General features: G+C 39.4%; 1 protein-coding gene across 1 annotated transcript in view; it reads right to left on the reverse strand.

Annotated features, from left to right (window-relative positions):
- LOC137293592 (cysteine-rich motor neuron 1 protein-like) overlaps window positions 1-13,526 on the reverse strand; it is an 85,241-nt gene that overhangs the window by 44,021 nt on the left and 27,694 nt on the right. The window contains exon 2 of the mRNA XM_067824228.1: window positions 3,088-3,330. Coding sequence (XP_067680329.1) covers window positions 3,088-3,330 — 243 coding nt within the window. The remainder of the gene's footprint in view (window positions 1-3,087; window positions 3,331-13,526) is intronic.

Here is a 13,526-nt window from a genome sequence, read left to right on the forward strand (position 1 = left end):
ACAGCCCTCAAAATTACAGATCAAAATTGCTGCAAACTGATAAACACATGTTTTTAACAGCTTATGTATAACACAGAACAGTTAAATTATAAAACTTCAAAGAACTTTGCTGAGTAAAAATCCAGTTGATATCCCATCAGATCATACAGAGAGAGTCCAAATGTCTCATGAAAACGTCATTAGTTACTGAACCAACAAGAAACAAGGGGTTTGTTTGTTTGTTTGTTTGTTTGTTTGTTTGTTTGTTTGTTTGTTTGTTGATAGACAAGGTTTTGTCACGTCTGGACCACACAATCCAGTAACTGATATTATGAGCATCAATCTAACCAACTATCTGAATCATGTGAAAGCATTTTGTAAATATCATTACAATTTATAACAGAAGATAAGTACATTATTATAAGAAAAGATGATTTTTATTCACTAACAACACTATTCCACTGATAGTAAATCTCCCTTGACATATTAATTAGCCTGACCACAGGAAATAACCACCATACAACTCAATCATGTCCAATATTAACTGTCCACTGAGTCAATGCCAACCAATATCGCCATCCTTCCTATACTAATAACTCATCCCTTTGGACGTCACACCTCCATACCATTTAACAACTTGGTGCCATCAATTTCCATTAATCTTTTCTGACAGTTTGATACAGTGGCTGCGATATTAACTCGTGAATGGACACATTTCATCGCATATCCACCAGCAACCTCATCAACCAAAGTGCATCTCCATAAACCAAACCCTGTATCCCAGACCATAGACAGCTAAGTAATGGCTTCCTTGAGACATTCCTTCATAAACCCCATGACTGTATACAACTCTTCAATAAGGGTCAAATTTAGATGCGATGGCATAGCACTTATACTGTGTAAGTCTGTGCTGAGGCCCATGTGCCATGACAGCCATAATCAATTATACATATTGGGTTAAGGAGTGGTGGGGTAGCCTTGCGGTTAAAGTGTCCACACATAATCCAGGTTTGATTCCCCACATGGCTACAATGTGTGAAGCCCATTTCTGGTGTCTCCCAGTGTGATATTGATGGAATATTGCTAAAAGCAGAGGAAAACCAACCTCACTCACTCACATATTGCCAATGTCAATCTTAAGTCAGAATAGTTAAATTCAACAAGTTGTAAGTCAGGCAATTACATTAATACAAAGGTCGTAACTTGTCATGACAGTCAGGTTTGAATTGGTCCTCAGCAACCCATTCTTGTTGTAAAACTGAACTCATGAGGTCAGCTGTCAGACTCGCTCATTGGGTTGATATATGTCATCATATACAAATTGTGTAGCTTGGGGCACATGTTGCCGATCACAGGATTGTCAGGACAAGACCTGATTATTTACCACCACCATAGCTGGAATAATGCTCAGAGTCAAGTTAAGAACTGACCAAACAACAACAAACAGTCAAAGTCATATCAGTAAGTCCATTCCAAGATATGAGCTTAGCACACAGCAATCACAAGTTGTCATGATAATCAAAGCACTCCAACTCACAAGTCTATTCTGAACATGGTGAATGACAACAGTATAGACAGGGCAGTATGAGGCACATGGATTAAGACTCCATAGAATACTTATATGTATCAAGCACACAGATCAAACCATGCAATCATCAGTATTAGCTGTTGGCATGTAGACGTTAATGACATGGAAAAGGATCTCTACAGCAATCAGACTCTATACATATCAGTAACAACTGGACCACTCGTCTGTTCAGTGCAATGTATAAACAGCTACGGCCAACATGTATTACTGGTACTATGATATTAAACAAAAATTCAGGTTGAATGCTCCTTGGTGACGACGGCAAGAGTACTCTCTAGATGAAAAGAATATCAAGGTATATTTTCACACCTGAACTGTACAGTGGATTAATGGAAACATATGCTATTGACCTGAACCCCCAAGCACTGTCACTGTAAAATGTCCTTGTTCAAAATAGATGGTAGACACAAATATTGGAAAATTATTTTATAAAATATTTTGCTGTTATATGGCAAGTTTCGTAATTAATCTCTGTCTTGGTACAGTGATGTAGCAGTGAATGTCTCTGTTTGATCGCAGTATAAGCATATCTACTGCAATGTTGCTAATGATATACAATGAAACATTGCTATTACAGCAAATTAAGAATGGGTCCTATCCATATATTGTGTAAACCCCACTATTCATTAACTCCTAAGAAAAAAACATTACACAATTCATGATCAGAGTAGTTCTTGCTGTCGATCATGAACTATCGGTCTTTGAAAAGAGCATAGAGGTAGCTTAGTGGTTAAGGTACTCAATCGACATGCTCAAGATAAAGGTTTGATTCATCTCATGGGTGCAATGTGTGAAGCCCATCTGATGTCCCCTGCCAATGATATTGCTGGAATGTTGGATGTCCAACTAAACTCACTCACTCAAGAAGAGTCACAAATACAGTCACAAATGAGAAATTTTCAGTTAAAGTGTAGGTAACTGTGAGTTCTTCTACAATCACATTTCATAAACCATAAAGTTTAAATGGTAGCAAACCCATTGTTTGAATGACCACATTCAAAGCTCTACACTGACAACCTATGTTTAGTATTCCTTACTTCAGTTGTGGGGAGCATGAGTTTCATTTATCTGCAGTGTTTGTTTGTTTATTTGTTTTGTTTTATGCTACACTCAGCAGAAGTCCAACTATTGGACACACATGCATAAATACTCATACACTCCATTGATTAAGATTCTGAACATATTCCTGATTTCATGTAATCCAGTCAAAAACAAAATGACCATTGGATCCACCTTGTTGCCTCTTTTGACAAGCAAGGTTTCTGGAAACTAAATTCCTTGATTCCCAATTATTAAACAATGTAGCTGGGCAACAGAATTTGACATATCCAAGAGGTGCATGCATAGAGTTACCTGCCCTTGCCAGAATTGCTGCTGGAGAGGGCAGTCAGAACAGACAAAGATGCAGACTGAAAACTGTACCTAAGAGTTATTTACCCAACAGAATTACACACCTACAGATGGATGATCACCAATACCTTGTGTATCTGTAGATAAGATAAGAGTTTCCTCAGTCTTACCTGTTCTTTTACACACAAACTCATCACAACACGATCCAGGGCGTAAATCCGCAGGGCTGAGAAGCACACTTTCAAATCCAGCTGCGCATACTGGCACAGTACAGTAAGAATAATTACACACACACAATGAACGTGTCGTGGCACCAGTGGTGTTCACAATAAGATCCGAATCAAACGGGCACTGCAATGTTACATCCCCAATGGCTTCACAGTCTTCACTGGTGCAGTTGTCAGGGCCAAAAGCTGGAACAGAGAACCACATCATTAGATGATCACAAACTTCTGATTTGTAAGAGGGATTTTTTTGATAGTTGGTAGGTGCATTGGTTTGTTGTTTAATGCTACACACATTAACAATTCAGCTACATGACAGAGTCTAAATAATCAAAATCTGGACCAGCCATTCTAGTGATCAGCTACAATCTATGCAACTGGGATATGATAACATGTGTCAACCACGTCAGCGAGTCTGACCACCCGATGCAGTTAGTTGCCTCTTATGACAAGCATGATGAAAACCAGTTCTAACCCAGATCTTCACGGGTGTTTTTAGGTAGAGTTCAATAGTGCAATATTGTAGCTAGGTAACAAAGTAAGATGGGGTTTCTGTACCAACTTGAGAACAAAACCAGATCCTACATATCCCCAAAGAGACCATTAACAACTTTCCAATGAAAGAAGTATTTACAGTTGACCTTTCAATATTTTATCATAAAAATTTGCTTCTCAAAAAAATTATTTGCAAAATTGTTTTTCGATTTGATTAGATTTATCAACAAGATAATAAAAAAAATTTCTTTGTTTGATACCTTTGAATGTGGTTAAAAAGAAAAAGTCAAATAAGGGCACTTAGTTTGAAATCCAGGATAGATTTCAGTTCAGATTTTCCATAAGTGTATTAGCAGAAGGGCCAAATATCCTTAAACTCAATTTGCAAAAACAAAGAACTACTCACCTCCTCCTTTTCAGGACCAAATGTTTTGAAAGTTGAAAAACACTTAACACTAAAATTGTTTTGGAGCCAGGTGTATCCATAACAATGAGACATATTTCTGTAGTGTTGTGTGATACTGGTAAGAAAAACAAGTCACAAAGAATATAGTATACTTCATACACTATTGTGATTATAATAGGAGTTTTGCCATTCCATTCTGTTTGTTATTTCAGAACGATGCATTCCCAACCCTTTTCTCAAATTCTACTTTCTAAATATCACACATATACCCAGAATGTACAAGAATGACTCTGGACTAGGAATGATCTAGCACAATACCAAGGATGCCATCGCAGATGCTCAAGTCAGTAAAACATACACAATACTGGCAATTCTATTTAGATAATTCATTGCTAGGCAACTTATTGATGCATTTCCTTCTGGAATGACAGACTCTAGAAACAATGTGTGCCAACTGCTACGCAAGGAGTTCTTTTGTTGTCTCCATCTGGAGAGTTCGCCTACTTCCTGTCCCAGCCTCAGTCCCGCAACACAAACCACCTACCTCTACTGACACATGGCTGCAACATGGCTGAGAAATGTGCACACAGACTGTGTTGCCAACATCACAAAACAAAAGAAAATCACTGGGAATTTCTCACAAATATTTTAGGTCATCAAAGGTCATTCTGGAATGTGCTTCCTTCCTGCAGCCTCATGACAAAGTTTGGCGCCAGAATGTTGGTAGTAATGTAAGTTGGAGATTTCAGATGTCTACAGTGAGCATAACTCTTAATTGACTGTGGAAAACCCATTCTTCAAAACATGGTTTATTCAAGACATGGTGGGGTACTCATGAACATTCTATACCTCTTTCTGAAATCAGTCTTTTATTTGAGGCAGGGAGGAGTGAGTGAGAGAGTGTGTGAATTTAGTTCTACGCCACACTCAACAGTATTCTAGCTGTATGACAGCAGTCTGAAAACAATCAAATCTGGACGAGACAACAGAGAGATCAACAGCATGAGCATTGATCTATGCATTTGGGACATCATATTACATATATGCAACATATGTTGCATTTGACCACTTTCTAAATGGCATCGTGTAATCATATTACATATATGTTTTCTTCATCCAAGCATCATGCATCTGATGTATGTGTAAGCAAGTACCTGTAGTCATCATCATCATCATCATCATCTTTATTACGTATGAAGGCCACAGGCCAATATTAATATTCATATTCTAACCAGGTATGAGGCTGTAAACGAAATAAGGAAACAATTTCTTTAAAATTTTAGTTTGAAACATAATGGTCTTCATAATAAAGAAAAGGGCATCCACATATTCTTTTCCAGAACACGTCTGACTGACCACTGAGCATAAGACTTCGTAAAAATGAAGAAGAATGGACTGCAATCCTTGAACTATGTCACACATCACAGTTATGATAACCATCCTCATAAAACGTTGCTACAAATCTCCGTCATGAAGTGCATACTTGACCATGGGGAGTCATGATAGCAGGGATGACATGACAACAGATCCCACAATCATGACATGTGGCTTATCAGTACATAAGGACATAAGTACATGTATCTTCATAATCTGTGATAGGTGTCTGCTTCTCAAAGCCTGTACAACAGACAAATATTTTGACAGACAGTAAGTCCGATAAAACCATGTTGATCGACAGTAACCAGCAAATGTCACTCATGACCAGTCCAATAAATAAGATAAACACGCTCTAAGCTGCTATCAGTAATTACCCTTATTTCCCGTTGGTAGAACATTGACAAAACCAATACTTATTCAATTACAAATATTTCACAACCAACATGGAACAATATTCATTACCACGTGTAAGCGCAAGAGTTGACGACCTCAGAATTATCACCCATTTATACTTAATCCGTTAAGTATCAGCTCATTCGTTCATAACTTCACAACCGACTAAAGTCATATTTCCTCGTTTAATTTGCATTAATTTGTCTGAAATGTCTGTTTGGGCTTATCAGGAGGTCATGTGCTCGACCCCTGATGTGACATTTGCTCGCTGCTTGTTAGCTAGAGTGAGAGGCTCCCTATGGAGTATATCCCTCACAACATATTATATTCCTAATTTCCCATTGCCATATTGGCCTTTAGTATCTTGGATCATCAACAAATTGCTCACTTCTCTGATCTGTCATGACTTTTGACGTGTACTCATTATTGCATTAATGATCACTTTGTGATGCAAACTCTCTGTTGTAACAATATCGGCTGCTTATCGTAATTACTGCCAACAACAAGGCGATGAGTATTCAGAAATACATGCAGATAGGATACAATAAATGACAGCAGTGACTGATAATTCCCAAAGGCAGCATCTAACATCTGCAGCTACAGGTGGTCCATGCTGAATCACAGTGGGTGTATGAAATACAGATAATATTCATATCAAGGTATATTTAAAACCTGTATTTAAACCATCACAGCTGATGGTTTGTTTTCTCAAAGCATTAACAGTTTATAAACCTTAATAAATATATAATGAAAGCTTGAGATAAAAATTTAGATGAATTAAATAAAATATTGCACCACAGAAATTAAAATGAACGTCATGGTTCAATATGTATAGCACTTCATCTAAATTTATAATTTAAGAGTGAGTGAGTGAGTTGAGTTTTACGCCGCACTCAGCAATATTCCAGCTATATGGCGGCGGTCAGTAAATAATCGAGTCTGGACCAGACAATCCAGTGATCAACAACATGAGCATCGATCTGCGCAATTGGGAACCGATGACATGTGTCAACCAAGTCAGCGAGTCTAACCACCTGATCCCGTTAGTCGCCTCTTACGACAAGCTGAGTCGCCTTCTATGGCAAGCATGGGTTGCTGAAGGCCTGTTCTACCCCGGGACCATCACGCGTCTATAATTTAAGAATTGAACATGTCTATAATATTATTCCTAAAATATTTAAATGTATTCTCTGGGGGAAAACTTAATAATAATTCTAATTAGGTGAACATCATTCTGAAACAGTAAATGCTCACTAACTTAATTAAGACCAAGGGGTGTGGAGAAAGCCAAGGCTGCAAAGTCATCCCAGCCAATGTGCATATGTGACCCTGTGTGGAACTGGAACTGAAATCTTTGATTGTACACAAATTAGAAGGAAAACAAGGATCAACTAAAGATGAAGGACAAGAGTCTACGCTGAAACCAGCTGATAGCAAAATCACAAGGACATCTACACAATGTCAGAGGGAAGTTAAATCGGAGTCGAGAGTCCAAATACATCCATTATTCCAGTGTCAACAACCGAATTGATTCTTTGTCGCCATCATTACAGAGTTAAACACCCCTGTCCTGAGAATGGCGTGGAAGTATGAGAATTTGGCACTGCTGTTGTGTGAGAGATTGTGCGAACTACTAAACAAACTTCCTCCAATTATCCTGTACACACACCAGAAGAAGTTAATGGTTCTGTAGTCAGGCCAAATCACTTTCCAACACACAGGGCAAAGGCCAGGCTATATTTGAAAGCTCTGACCCCTACACCCATCGATGTTTATTCAGTATTGTTTCAAATTGGTTCAATTTGGGCAAATTATCTTAGTACACACAGTTGTCCATCTGGATGAATGTTTCACTTCCTGTTTTGCGGGATGCTGGGAAATCTACATATTGGCTATCTCACACCCGCTGGACATACTCTGACCACTCAACATCGCATTTTCTACCTATATACAAACGATGTCACAATACTGTCTGTCCCACTGTCTCTGAGCCATATTATTTTCCCTTCCACCAAGTCCTTTCCACCATTCTCGATGAAGCAGGTCAAGATTCCTTCAGATTCAAGCTCTGAATCATGAACCCAGGGAGACTCCATTTCAGTTTAAATGGACATATCTGTTTGGATCAGAATATCATATACATATATTCAGAGACAAAACTTTAATCTACCAGAAACACTGTCAGCAAATTTATCAACAATCCAGAAATATTACTGTGGGAAGCATCAGGGGGCTTCAAATTTTGTCTTCACCTCAGTAATCAAAGTTGATGTTACACATTAACAAATGAACCTCCTGGAAACCACACCTGCCCCACAATCTTCAAATATAACATTTAAATGTTCACATATCTACTGAAATGTGAACATATCATCACATACCAATGTATCCCCTTTGCATAGATTCATGTTCATCATTTCAGTCACCAGATTGTCTGCACCAGACTCAAATATTTAGAAACACTGAACTGCTATATTGCTGATTGCAGTGTAAAAAATCACCAGTTTTTTTATTGCTTTTCATGTGCATTCCATTCCATGTAGGTCACATTATTTTGTGTATGCTGCGAGAGAAAAATGGAACATGTTCCCTGGCTGATTAACTGATTGTTTGTCACCATAACACAGCAGCGTAAATCAGCTAACATAAATCATCTGTATACCTGATTTGATTCCAATATTTACATAGCCATACATCACTAGAATATTGCTGACTCAGCAAAACAGAAATTCAATATCGCCACTACCCCACTTTTGCATATTCAGTGACATAAATCAAAGTATCCATTCTGCCAAGACACAGAAGTCCTTGTCCAGTAAAAGAAACCATCAGGAAATATTTCAACAATTTCTTTCCACCCAGTCACACGTCAGCTGCAGACAGCTACAACATACACCATTCCTGTCTACAAGAGGTAGTGCAAAGTAGTGAAATCTAACCACTGCATGAACCCTACAGATTTCATCCCTCTCTGACACACTTTGTTAGATTATATCGTAAGCGTGGGTGCTTACTTAGCTAATTGGTTGGCGGAAGTTAACAAGAATCCAAGGTATTCCCAATGCAACGTGTCTGTTATCATCATCAAAGGGCTGCTGTTTACCTGTCTGCATCTCACCTGCCGACAGGAGAGTTCAGCTGGAGACAAGTGTCATATGAACAGGTGAGCAGGTAGGACATTGGCTTCTTTGTTTGTTTGTTTCTTTCTTAAATGCCAAGTTCACAACTATTTCAGCTACATGTATATAATGCAAGCTGAAAACTGAACCTGGATAAGACAATCTGATGATCAATATCATGAGCATTAACCTTTACATCTGGGATACAATGAAAGAAAGGTCAGAATCTTGTGACTTATTTTGTTACAGAATCCTCTCACAGGTTTTGCACAGTACATGTGTAGTGAAGCACCTCTTTAAGTATATTAAATGTACTCTAAGCCATATGGTCCTATTACTTACCCGGTACTACAGGTATTTGTGTGTAGGTATGGTGAATGAACTTTAAGCCAGGCTGTAGTATCATGTTACATAGGTCAGTATGTGCCTAGATTCCAGTTCAAATCATGTATACAATAGAAAATGTGTCATCTATGACATGAGCCATAAAACCTACACACAACTGAAATATCTGCCTGCTCAGGCAGAAAATGTCAAAATGGCCTGCTTAACTAGCTCATCCAAATAAAGCCCCATATCTGACAAATGATATTTCGGGTGTGATTGCGAACAAGAGCACCTATACCCCGGCACAGCAGGGATCTACCAAGTCCTAATATGGCCTACCCAGCATAATTTCGGCCCTTCCAGCTGTCCTATATACACTGTATCCATCCATCTGGTGTTACTTCAACTTGTGAACAACCCAAACATCTTTGTATCATCATCATTCTTCTACACTCATTCATATTCTAACTGATCCCACCCTATTCAGACCAATGTTATGCAACTTTACATTATCACACACCCTGATCTCCTACATGAACAATAAAACGTATGAAAGGATATTGCCCTTCCGGTCATCATATCTTTCAGTCAAATCAACTCCTCCTGTGAAACATCACATGACCTGGTGGCCCCCTTGTGAAAAAGAAACAAAACGTCCAAAAATGCATGTTAAATCTCAAAATCATCATCATTGTCGACATCGTCATGAAAGTCATCCCAACTTGTCCATGCCACCCACCCCAACCCCAATAGAACCAAAATACCAGTACAACACCCTTCTCTGAACCAACTAAATCCACTCTATCCATCCAACCGCACCCATCCAACCGCACTCAGACTCAAGTGATACAGCAGGTCCATGCCACAAACCTCCAACTCCAACCCCCAACCCCAATATAACCCAAATACAAGTACAACACCCTTCTCAACCACCTAAACCCACTCTACCCATCCAACCACACACAGAATCAAGTGATACAGCCTGTCCATGAAACAAACCTCAAACTCAAACCCCCACCCAATATAACCCAAATACAACACCCTCCTCCTCAGCCTCCCAAACCACTACTCCCATCCTATCCCAATTCAATCCATCTCACATACCTTCAGATGATGCCCCACTGATAACAAAATGTATGTCTACACTGAAAATAGACTCCAGTCAGGCACTATGATACACAACTAACCCTTGTGGAAATTTTGGCTTCTCTTATTATACCAGCAGGTGATAACGAAAAGAATGTAACACACTCATAACTTGCTAACCATGATTGTTGTATAAGCTGGGAATCCTATACTTGCTAGAGCAGTAGGACCTGGCACAGGAACCTGATCCCTCTTGCTCTAGTGCTGATGAGAGTTGGTGTTTCATAACACAAACAGTGAGCAGGATGAAATACTAAACACGGTGATGCAAACAGCAGGTGATCCAAAGTCACACTATGACCAGAGGGGGGGGGGCTGTCTGACAACACTCCTACCTCTGTTGAAAGGTCAGATGACAGAGGTCAATGACAATATTGTGAATGACAACACTCCTGGTAACAATGTTTCAGACAACAAAACTATGACAACATAACAATACTCTGTATGACAATACTCTAGCATACAGTGTTTCAGACAACGAAATTATGACAACATAACAATACTCTGTATGACAATACTCTAGCAGACAGTGTTTCAGGTGAAAAAACTGTGACAACATAACAATACTCTGTATGACAAGATTCAGAAACACAATGCTCCAGATAACAATATCCTGAATTTTTGTGCAGGTAGCTTGGTCTTCTGGCAGTGATCCCTTGTGCATGTCTGGAGCACCAGAACTTATATCTCACACCCAACACCCACATACACAAACATTGTTAGGTCACATGGACAGAAACACAAACGCCTGTATTGATACATGATCACACTGCAAGATCATTCAACTATGCTCGCATTGTGCAGACAACCTGGCTGTGAAACTAGGAGGTCACAAACACTGGGTACTTGTACACTTGGTACTCACAGGTCATATACACCAGGTACTCACAATGAGAGATGTTGCACACACCAAGTATTCACAATGAGAGGTGATGTAGAAACCAGATACAAGAAGAAGTGTTTTATACACCTGGTACTCATGAGAGATGCTGTATACACCAAGTACTCACAATGAGAGGTCTTGCAACAAACCCCAAATGAACAAACCACATCACTGTCCTCACCATGAACAGCTCGAGAATTAACCTCACAATCTCAGGGTCACCTCCTACAAACACAGGGCCACCTCCCACAATCTCAGGGCCACCTCCCCAAAACACAGGGCCACCTCCCACCTCAGGACCATCTCCCACAAACACAGGACCATTTTCCACGAACACAAAGCCACCTCCCATAAACACATGGCCACCTCCCACTATCTCAGGGCCACGTCCCACATACCCAGGACCATCTCCAAAAAGCACAAGGCCACCTCCCACAATCTCAGAACCACCTCCCACACTGAAGTTCACACCTGTGACTACCAATACAAAGCTGGGACAATACAAGATGACTCTTTGACAGACATTAGAGAGTGGGAGTGTTTGTGGAGGACTATGAGAAACCAGACACTCTTCAGCCATTCCAGAGTGCGCAACACCTTGCACTGTCTCATGAAAATCATGGGGCGACTCATCGCTCACATCTACATTCCCCTTCTGGAGAGGGTTCAATTTGCTTTATTTAGTGGCACAAGAGTACATATTTAATAAAACTATCACCTCTATTCCATTTTTATCCCTTGATGGAAGCCTATACCCTTTCTCAGTTGAAGCCCTTGACAGATTAACTACAGTCATATGAAAAAAGTCTAGTGTTCCTTTGCTTCTTTTGAGTAGTGCAGATATCACGTTTGCCTAGTTTGTGTTGAGAATCTGAAACATAATGTCATTTATGATTCAAAAACAGTTCAAGGATCATGAAATGAAGATCATTAGTATGTTTGGGGATCATAACATTCATTTTGTCAGTTTAATAGTTTTTCAGCCTGCGGCATATCTTAAATGTCCAGCAAACATTTTATGATTCAACAGAAACGGGGACTGTGTCAACTTTTATGATCTTCAATCCATTATCTTCTTTGTTAACTTTTACACGATTGAATTTAATTGTTCTAACAACCATGTTGTCTGCCTGGGCACAGCTTAATGACTGTTCAGCGAGACAAGATCTTCATCAACAAGGAGGTAGGTGACGACTATGTTTTACACAAGAAATCATTCCCCCATAAACACTGCTCCCAATCCAAATTCCCCTTTATCACCTAGCTATTTGCGAAACATACCTGTGCCATGTTGACAAATTATAAAGCTTTCTTTTAACCCTGTCATACTTTGTTGTGTTCGGTATGGACATCATGGTGCTATGGTGTCCGTGTCGACATAACAAACACGGGGAGAGTGTTGCACACTGTCTCATTGTCAGAAGCAGACACTGGCTTGTCTTCCACTTTATGCTTTTTGTGTCCGTTACACGGGTAGCTGCACTAAATCCCTGTCATCCCAGGTGGAAGTCATGTGACACAGTACATTCCACTTAACTCTGCCTGGTAAAACATGGTGGCTACTGATGGACATGACAGAAAACATCCATCTTTCCTGTACCGGAATTCTTGTCCTCTTAAAAGCTTTAAATAGTTTTCATGATGCATAATCCTGGTTTTTGAAGGAGTAGAGCCTGCATTTGTTGCGACTGAGTCACATCATTTTGGTTTCCCCTCACTGCCCTTGATGACGATGGAGACACCTAACACATCCCTGTGTGTGTTGCCTCATGTGGCTGCATGTCAAATGCCAAGACAATAGATTTAAACATTTTTTGTGGATGAAAAAATTGTAGCTTGATGGTGATATTGTAGGGACAACTTATGGTGTATAGCTGTGACAAAGAGAACTTCCGTTGAAAATCGGAAGTTTAGTTCCAGTGAGTAAGTGAATTATGTTTATGCTGCACTTGGTAATATATGGCAGTGGTCTGTAATAATCAAGTCTGGACCAAATGATCAACAGTATGAGCATCAATCTACACAATTGGGATATGTTGACGTGTTAACAGCGTCAGTTAGTCTCACCACGACTACCCGATCCCATTAGCTGCCTCTTATGACAAGCATGGGATACTGTGGAAATGATTTTGTTCTAATGGGTGACTAATGAAAGATTTAAGGCAATGATGTAATAGAACTTGTAGTTTCATAAGAATTCATGATTTTTCTGAAAACAGGACGTTTTCAGGATTTAATT

This window comes from Haliotis asinina, chromosome 8 (genome assembly GCF_037392515.1).
Source record: "Haliotis asinina isolate JCU_RB_2024 chromosome 8, JCU_Hal_asi_v2, whole genome shotgun sequence".
In the NCBI taxonomy this organism is placed as follows: Eukaryota; Metazoa; Mollusca; class Gastropoda; order Lepetellida; family Haliotidae; genus Haliotis; species Haliotis asinina.